The 10225-nt window shown below is 30.2% G+C and overlaps 1 protein-coding gene across 5 annotated transcripts in view; it reads right to left on the bottom strand.

Moving 5' to 3' along the window:
- Positions 1 to 10225, bottom strand: part of nej (CREB binding protein nejire) — a 162103-nt gene that overhangs the window by 111136 nt on the left and 40742 nt on the right. For all 5 annotated transcript variants that reach the window (XM_075358428.1, XM_075358430.1, XM_075358429.1 and 2 more), the window contains 2 exons: positions 7967 to 8084; positions 1725 to 1779 (listed from right to left, as the gene is read on the bottom strand). In XM_075358428.1, coding sequence (XP_075214543.1) covers positions 1725 to 1779; positions 7967 to 8084 — 173 coding nt within the window. The remainder of the gene's footprint in view (positions 1 to 1724; positions 1780 to 7966; positions 8085 to 10225) is intronic.

Here is a 10225-nt window from a genome sequence, read left to right as displayed (position 1 = left end):
TTTAACCCTAGTCAGATATAGTATTTTCACATACTACAGAATTCATATCATCATAAAAAAAATTAGACAGAGGGTAGTTTTTTGGGTAGATATATCTAGAGCAAAGAAAAAATTTAATTGGAAAGTTAATAATAGCTCATAAAAATATGAAGATAAAAGTTTACAATTTAACATGAGCAAGTCTCCACACAACACAAATGTCAACTGGAATTGCTAATCACAGCTAGCCTTCCTAGTGGATTTCCTAAGACTATGCACAAAAGCTCAATTACACATTCAAAATTGTCTTCAGACACACTCTGTCATCCTCTACTTCCCATTAAAAATACAGACAGGGGTTTCAATTGTTTATACCATCTACGAATGTTATTGTACCTCAGAGGAACACAATGGAACTTCAAATGGAATGCACTTTTTTAACAGTAATTACAGGTTCCACTGCAAATGCAAAACACACAACACTTTCTGTTATGGGGGGGGGGGGGGTGTCGCCACCTTTGCTATTAGCACTTTCAAGCAGAAGGTACAGGAAACAGCCTTTGAGCTTACACACAGCTAAAACTGTTTGAGTTGCTCTTTCATTTCATGCATAATTAATCTATGTACGTGAAACTTATATGTTTCACTTTGAAACATGCAGTAATTCTGTCTAAACCTTTTGGTATTGTTGACAACTATCTACTACTCCAGTTTGTAATTACTTCATGTTGCTTCAGTTAAAAAGTTAAATAACCTCAAATTAAAATTAAGTCTCCATCTCCAAGTTAACATATCTTTATGAAGTTTTATTTTTTAGAAAAGTAATAAAACAAGAGAGATAAGAAGTAAATTATAACGTAACTGCAAACTCAAGTGTTATGGTCAAGTCACTCTTTATTCTACTCACTCACACTTAAGAGTTAACTAATAAAAATGAATAAATAAAAATATATTTAGTAATTTAAACAAAATTTAATTAAAAAAGTCCAAAAAAATAGATATCCATGATTCTAGATTAAAAGAAGTTAAATTTTAATGCAACATAACACTGTATCAGATAAGTAATTCTCCAGATATCTTATCCTCAATATTTGATCTACATACTTTTGAAACAGAGTACATTTTACCTAAAATTAAAACACACTTACCACTTCTGAATAGCAGATATCTTCTATAAGAACGTAAGTAATCAGACAAAAGTGTGATTACCTCATCACCTTATTCCAATCTTCACTATAAGATAATTTTGATCTCTAATAAATGCCACTGTAGATACTTTTAATCATGAGTATCATAATGTGAATACAAAAGTAAAAAATATACACATGTGCCAAACTGGTTTTATAGATCTTGTTTTATTCTGTAGTAGGAAAATACATATTTTTAAAATTTTAACTTTGTGATTCAATGTGGTTTCAGTCAAAACTGATTTTAGCAGTAAATCATAATGCCAGTTTCCTGTTTCTCTAAGGCTTCTTTTGTATGAAATTCATGAAATTTCCTTCAGGTAAAATGTAATAGTTAATTTAAGTTTATCAGGACCAATCTTTTTTTTATATTTAAGAAAAATGTAACCTTGGACAAGATACTACGCTTTACATGTAAAAATTATCATACTCTAAGTGAAAATCAAACAAAGAAATATTTTATCTAATAATACTGCCATTCACTAATCAATTTGATTCCAACAAGTAATAGATTAAAAAACTAAAAATTAAATGAAAATGTAAATGACAGTTACTTACCAAGCTCCTTCTGAATTTTATAGATTTTTTCAGCTAACAAGTGATAATATTCAGACTGAAAAAAAATGAAAATGTATTAGTACAGTTTAGTATAAAAATAAAGGGAAAAATTATAATATAAAAACACAACTATCTTAAATATGAATCAACATCATTACTATAAACAATAAATACTGCCCTCAATATAATAAACACATTACAGATAATTGTAAAACTGTTGTTATACTTAATTGATCCACAAAGGATAACCAATTAGAAATTTAACAATTTTTTCTCTTATCAAATGACATACTTTAATCCACTGAGCCAGGATGAATACAAAAAAAAATGTTGTGGCAGCATGCTAATAATAAAGAACATAAATAAAAAAGAAGGGTGTAAATGTACAGTAAAGAAAATTCAATAAATGTTTATTATTGGTACAAAGAACAAGATATATTTTATTATTTAAAAAGATGCACAATTTTCCGTGCTTATGGTAAATGGACTGAACACAAATTGAACAACACAAATTGCAATAGCTGCTGTTATAAAAAAACTGCTAAAACATTATTAATAAATTTTGAAAATAGAGTAGAAAACATTAACATTTAACGTAAAATAACAGTCAACATAAATTACTACTCAAGTTCGTTATTTTACAGTTTTAAATTATTAGCATGAAATTTTTAACCAATAAATATTGGTTAACATAACAATGTTTAAGGTGACTTTTGCAGCATTTTATGAAAGTGTATATGTACGAGGGTAGGGTGAAAAGTTCCAAGCCTCACACACAGAGATAGTGCTAGTATACTTAACTTCTTGACGGAATTGCACTATTCCATTCTTCATTAGTGTACTATAACAGTTTCACATTACTGCATCACTTAGTAGTTACAATCTGTCAAAGTGGAGAAAAAATGGTGTTTTTTTGAAAATGGAAAAGCTGGAAATTCATGCAGTGATTAAATACTTTTTTCTAAAATACTTAAGTGCAAAGGAAATTAAGAAAGAGCTTGATATAAAATTGGAAGACTCTTCTCTAACATATAAAACAGTTAAACACTGGATAGCAAAGTTTAAAATGGGTTGAACACGCACTGGCAATGAACCACGCAGTAGACGGACTTTTAAGTGACTACGCCATAAATGATAGAAAAAGTGCATAAAATCGTTTTGGCAGATTGATGAGTGAAAGTGAAATAATTAGCAGTCTGTAGGCATGTCAACAGAACATGTACACAATATTTTGCATGAACAAGCTGTGCACTACATGGGTTCAGCATTTGCTCATGCCCAACCAAAAATAGTGCCAAAAAACATTTCAAGCCTCATTCAGTGCAATCCAGAGGAATTTTTACCATGATTTGCAACTTGATTTGTTAATGAGGCTTGGGTTCCTCACTACACTCCCAAGACAAAACAATGGGTTAAAAAAAGGTTAACCTTTTTTAATCCATTGATTTTTTTAACCCATTAGCTTTTATTATATGAAAAAAAGCTAAAATGAATTTATTCTTCAACAAAGTATTGAAACTGTTTTTTTGGGATGCACGTGGAATAAATTTTCAATGATTATGTTAAAAAAGGTGAAATAATAAATGGCAAACATGCAACCTTACTGCAGCATCTCAGCAATGAAATTAAGAATAAATGACCACAGATGGAAAAAAGTACATAGTTCAAATTGCTCCAACACCCTCCACATTCACCTGATAAGGCTCCCGGCAACTATCACTTGTTTCCTAACCTAAAAAAGTAGCTTGGAAGGAAGGAAAATATTTGACCAATAACGCAGTTATTGCTGCTGCAGACTGTTATTTTAAGGAGTTAAATAAATCAAAATACAGAAATGGTAGAAACGCTCTTTTGGATTGCTGGCCTAAGTGTATGGACCTTAATGGTAACTATATTGAAAAATAAATCAAAATCAGAAAAATGTTTTCACCCTGACCTTAACTTTTCATCCCTGAAAACCAGAACTTTTCACCCTGTCCTTATAGATCCATACATAAATGCCTGCAAGCATTTCAAGATTTGAGGAATTTATTCATTCCTCAATAGTATTGAGACAGTATCCTTATAGACAGCATTCTTATACTGTCTATAAGAAATCATTTCGTCACTATTGAAGTGTGGTTCATTTGATCCGAATACAAAACCTTCACTATTAGATATACAATGATATAATACAGCCAGCTGCTGTTAAAAAGATTTTTATGTCAACATTTTGGATGTTTGTAATTGTTAAGAACAGTCTGTAAGAATCTTGCAATATGTTAATCAATCTGGAATAGGTTCTTTAATTCTGGATCTCATGAAATTTAGAAACTGATGACTCAAACAAATTAAAATTGAATTACCGCGTCTTAATCTGATTTCTGGCACAGATTTGACATTTTTTCATCTATTATTTTATCCTTCCATTATGTTTTGTTAAAAAAAATAAGGCGTCCTGTACATAATACGTCATTTATAAGACTTAATAAGTATTATTTTACTTTAATAGTTCATTATTTGTTTGTATTAAATCTTTCTGAAATTAGACTGAAAACATGACTACTACTTTTTGAAAAGAAAACAGGTTTTTTATTTATTTAAAAAAAAAATTAAACAAGCCAAATTTAAAAATGAAAAAAAAATAAAAATCATAAGACTAAATTAAGACAAACAAAATTCTTATAGTCACTGAAAATAATCATGACTTAAAAACCAGAAGAATAAATGTAGCTTAAGTTTAAATAAAATATTTTAATTGCATTACTCTACAGTAAAGAACCGTTTATTGGTGGTCTATTTATTTCATGCACATTCACTCAATATCATTTTAATTTTACTCTTGAATTCTCCACTTTCTTCATTTAAGACAAAAAAAAATAATAATTGACATTGTCTTTTCACAAAATATATTCCATCTTAATTTTGTTTTAATGGTAATACAAAACATTACACAAAATATAAATGTGTGGAATGGTTCCACACATTGAAATAAAGAAAACCCTTTATATCAATATAACCTTTATATCCACCATTTTATATTTTTTAAATAAAATAAAATATTATAATATGGTATTGCCAAGTGTGAGACCACACAATAAATGCACATCAACCTTTTCTAAGTAGTATAAATATGATTCACATTACCTGCCATGGTGAATAAGATAACAGTAAAAAAAAAATAATAATAACCTGAGCACAGATCAATGTATTCACTTGGTCACTAGCAAAAGACAAACTGGGTATTAATATTTATATTATTTACTGCAATATTTTTATGATTTCAAAAATATTTATTTTATTGCAATATTTTCAATATTGTTAAATTATTATAATTTATTATATGAAAATATTAATAAAACTATTCTAACTGAGATCATGTCGGGTGATTTAATTTTATTCAAGAGGAAATGAAAACTGGTTTTTAAATCTATTGTCTCGCTTCAAGAAATTTTGCAATAACACTTAAGAGTGCTGTTCCCGTCATTTGACGGAATGACGTAACTACCGAGAAATGTGGATCACGTCATTTGACGGAGTTTACGTGTTATTAAGTGTAATATCCCGTCAAAAGACGGGATTTATTCAACTCCACTACTTTTCGTATACATTTTAGTACCTAAATAAGGCACAGAGTGCGCTTTTGGTAATATAGATTATTATAAAATCGATTTGGTATTGTGCAGTTACAATAGTTGAAATTACATGTTTGTTTACGTTCTGCGTGTTTACAGTTATAATGGCATCTAACAATTCGTATAATGATGCAGTCGATGTTTTTGTTGATTTACAAAGTGATGATAAAAATATTCCTTTTGAAGATACAGATAATGATGAAGATTACGTGAATGAAAATGGGAAAGTGACAAGAAAGGATACATCATTTCAATGTTGTGAATGCAAAATCGCTTTATGTAAAGATCCTTGTTTTAAAACTTTTCATTCAAAAAAAAATTACCTGTAAATTAATTTTTTTGTTTTTAAATTTTTTAAAAAGTAAAACTATTTTGATGTAGGCTACTGTAATTTGAATAAATACTAGTGTTTGTGTGAGTGTTTTAAGTGTGAACCGAATGAAAATTTATATTTATTTAAAAACATGCTTTCAAAAATCTGTTATATCTTTATTCATAAATGATAGAGGTATATATTATATATCATTTGAAACTAGAAGATCTGAGGTTTTCAATCATGTAAGTACCAATTTTATATTATTTTTAGTTCTAAATTTACGAAGTTACAAATATAAGCAAAAATGGCTAGCATTCTACAAACAGTCACATTTTGATATCCCCAGCACTCTAAGTGATAACTTTGTTACTTATGAATGGATTTAAATAAATAAGGTGTCATTTTCTTTGTCAAAAAATGCAAACAATTTATATATTTTTCTTTTTTTTTAGAAGGGTGAAAAAACTTTTGAATTATCATCGTCGAGAACAAACTAACACATTACTACAGAAAAAAAAAATTATTAAATTGTCGAATACAGATGCACAGCCTTAAGAAACAACAAGATATTCAATAGCATCATCATATTGTTTCCTTGAATATCTCAGATATTAGCTTCTAATTTAAATTTACAATGCAATGTCACATAACACACAATCTACAAGGATGTGTCTACAATAGATGAAGAAAAACATGCGGCTGAAGTTGAATGCAAAAACACTTGCAAAATGCAGAAATTGCCCGTAATAGTATGGTTAATGATCGATTAACAGCTTCAGATGAAATGGACATGTTTAGTTTTTATTTAGAAAAAGCATTACCATTTCCAAAACTCTCCACATCAGTGGCTTATTACAAGAGAACTTACATGTACATAATCTTGGTTGTCGTGATCAAGATTAACAAGGGCTACATGTATGTTTGGCCTGTAACAACCCAAGGATCGCAGGGTTCATAAGAAGTATCATCATGTTTAACTACTAAACACACTAAATTATATACAACGGATTTCCTAAAAATTATAATGTATTCAGATTCGTGTACAGGACACAATCGAAATGCAAAGCTGTATTAAGTTTACTGAAACTGATTCAGAGTGAAGGCATAAAAGCTGAATCAATTGAGCTTAAATTTTTATTAAATGGGCACAGTTACTTCCCCGGACGCTGATTTTGCAGTTATAAAAGCTCATGAAAATAAAAAATCAATATATTTATAATCCTAGTAACTGGTATAACATAATTCAAAATAGTAAAAGAAAAAACCCTTTCAGCATTGTCAAAATGAATCACCAAGATTTCCTTTCCACAAAACCATTGGAGGATGCTATTACCAGCAGAATGCTATTACAAGTGGACTAAAGTCAATTGGCTTAATATTCAGTGGATAAAACTAGAAAGGTCAAACCCAAGCAAGCATTATGTTCAAATATAATTTTGACGAGGATGAATTACCTTTCATGTAATTGACATAAAAAACCAAAAACAGGTAGGCCAGCAATCTTGAAAAAAATATAGATCAACCATTATTGTATCCTAATTGTTAAACAATTCCAAAAGAAACAAAAAAAGACATGATGAATTTATTAAAGTATATATCTCCAATAAAACATGACTTTTACAGGACATTACGTACAAGTGTAGATCAAAATTTAGATTTAGATAATTCGGAAGAAAATGATGTTTGTTACGATGACATAAAACTTATGACAACATGTTATTGTATTATTTTTACATAAATTTCTTATCTTTTTCAGCTGCCAAAAAGTATGTCCTAAACATGCTGCCATTGTCCCAAAACTTACATTTCATTTACATATCTTGTTTTGTTACAGAGCCTACTACCATAACAAAAAATAATTTATATACTTTTCTGATCAAATTAATAAACCAAAAATTTTTTAAATGAATGAATTAAAAACAATTTTCTCAATTTTTGTTTTCTGGACTTAACAACCACATTGGTTTCTGAGCGACATATATATATATATATATATATATATATATATATATATATATATATATATATATGCACAAATATTCATTATTTTAAATTTACTTCTACCTATGTCTCTTTTGTTACTGAAAGTGATCAATTACATTACTTAATTTTTTAATTAAGTAATAGAAATGCAAGCTATGTAAATGCAGCTTATCTTCTTACTTTTATCAGGTGTTTTTACACAGTAGTAGATGCATTGATTGTTATAGAATACACAGAGTTCTTGTTCAGCACAGTAATCAATATCAGCAATATTTAAGATCAATACTAACCAAAAATAAATAAAAATTCAATGCATCAATAGCACTCACCCTAGAATTGGCCATTTCATACATATCACCTTCAACTTTTCTAGCATAAGCAACTAGATTATGCATACGTTTATCCAGCATCGCTGATGGATCTGGGGTGGGAAATATAGCCTGCACTCTGTAAAGAACAAAAATAATTACTAAAAAAATAACTTTATTTAATAACATACAATATTAATTAAAACAACAAAATATTACTTCAAAGTTCTATAAATATGTCTTTTAACATGAAATAGTAATAAGTTACGGTTTGAGAATATTTTCAAAATAAAAAAAAATGAACAAATATTTCAGAATAATGGAACCGAGAAATAGTGCTCTACATAATAACACTACTTAAAGAAAAGTAACTTAACATAGCTATTACCTTTTTTAGTTCTTTACACAGCTTTAGATAATAACACTAGATTATAAAGAACATTTTTTTGTGTACTTGAAATGATAGTAGGACAACTATTTGCTCTTGATCTCATTTGAAAAGGACTGTTTGTGCTTGTTGACAAAAATATATTTTCAACAAGCATTCTTATTCAGAAGCATATTTGTTACATTATTATTTACATTACCTTACGATAGAAAATTTTACTACTACTACTACTACTATTATTTTATTTTGGTTCATGTTAACCCTCTGTACACTTATTATGTATACTTACAACAATAGTGTTTTTGATAGTATAAATTTTCTATTCAAAAAATTGTTGGTTGACTTCTGCTTTTGTTGTTGGCTTTTGCTTTTATCTTTTGCACATGGTAAAATTTTTATACTCAAAGCATTAAGGTAAATAATATTTTGTTTTGTTCCCAATGCAGATATCGTTATCCTGTTGACAACCTTAGTGGATTTATTTACGTTCTTTCATATGAGTTATTTTTTTTTCAAGGTCCGATCAGTCGCAAAATAAAAACCCGTGCAAAAATCGGATGAACCTTTGCGCATATGTGTTGTGCAGTGTCTCTAATATGGTCTTCAATCACGCTGCATCACTTCATTTAGTTCTGAACACACAGCTAGCACGTAAACATGTCTACAACAATAGCCTCTCCTGCCAAGTGTGAAGTGCATGCGGTAATTCGATTTCTTCATGCTGACGGGTGTAATGCAGCTGAAATTCATCGATGAAGAAGTAATGTGTGTGGCGAAACTTCGATGAGTGACAGCAAAGTGCAACAAGCAGGAATTTTAAAGCAGGACGTAGAGATGTTCATGATGCAGGCGGTCAGGGAAGGAAGCGAGTATCAACCGATGATCTTATTGAGCCAGTGGATGAGGCAATTCGAGAAAATCATCGGTTCACAATTTCTGTATTGAGTGATTTGTTTCCTGAAATTTTAATGTCAGCTCTCTATACCATTGTGAGTGAAAGACTTCAGTACCACGAATTGTGTGCGAGATGGGTTCCCAAGATCCTGTCTGACCATCACAAAACAATGAGAATGAACGCCTCCCTAACGTTTCTCCAGCGCTACCCCAATGAAGAAGATTTTTTGAACAAATTGTCACAGGGGACGAGATATGGGTCCATTTCGAAACTGAAGAAACAAAAGAACAATCCAAACAGTGGATGCATTCTCATTCTCCTAGTATACCAAAAAAGTTCAAGAGAACCTTCTCCAACAGAAAGTACTGTGTTCTGAGACCAGAATGGAGTTCTCTTGGTGGAATTCATGGAACCTGGCACGACCATCACTGCAGCCTCATACTGCGTGACTCTTCAACGTCTACAAAGAGCAATTCAGAATAAGCAAAGAGGAATGTTGTCATCAGGCATTGTCTTTCTCCATGACAATGCTCGGCCACACACTGCAGCTGTAACAAAGAAGCTCCTGCAGCGTTTTCATTCGGAACTGTTTGATCACCCACCATACAGCCTGCACTTGGCTCCATCCGATTTTCACCTCTTTGCTCACATGAAACGCTAGCTAGGAGGACAACATTTTGGCACAGACATCAAGCTGCACACCAACGTAGAAACATGGCTGAAAACACAGGCGACTCCGTTCTATGATGAGGGTATTGGAAAGTTGGTCCCACATTACGACAAATGTCTAAATCAGAGTGGCGACTATGTAGAGAAATAGCGTTAACTATGTAAGTACTTGTTACAAATAAAAAATTTTTTACTTTCACTGTGGTTTTAATTCCGTGACCGATCGGACCTTGAAAAAAATAACCCTCGTACTTATCATTTAATGATTTTTAGTAAATCATTAAATAAAAATTAAAATTATTTCAATTAACCATATAAACTCATAGTA

This window comes from Lycorma delicatula, chromosome 2, assembly GCF_047948215.1.
Source record: "Lycorma delicatula isolate Av1 chromosome 2, ASM4794821v1, whole genome shotgun sequence".
Taxonomy (NCBI): Eukaryota; Metazoa; Arthropoda; class Insecta; order Hemiptera; family Fulgoridae; genus Lycorma; species Lycorma delicatula.
The sequence above is the reverse complement of the archived record's forward strand: the minus strand, read 5'-3'. Positions and strand labels throughout refer to the sequence as shown.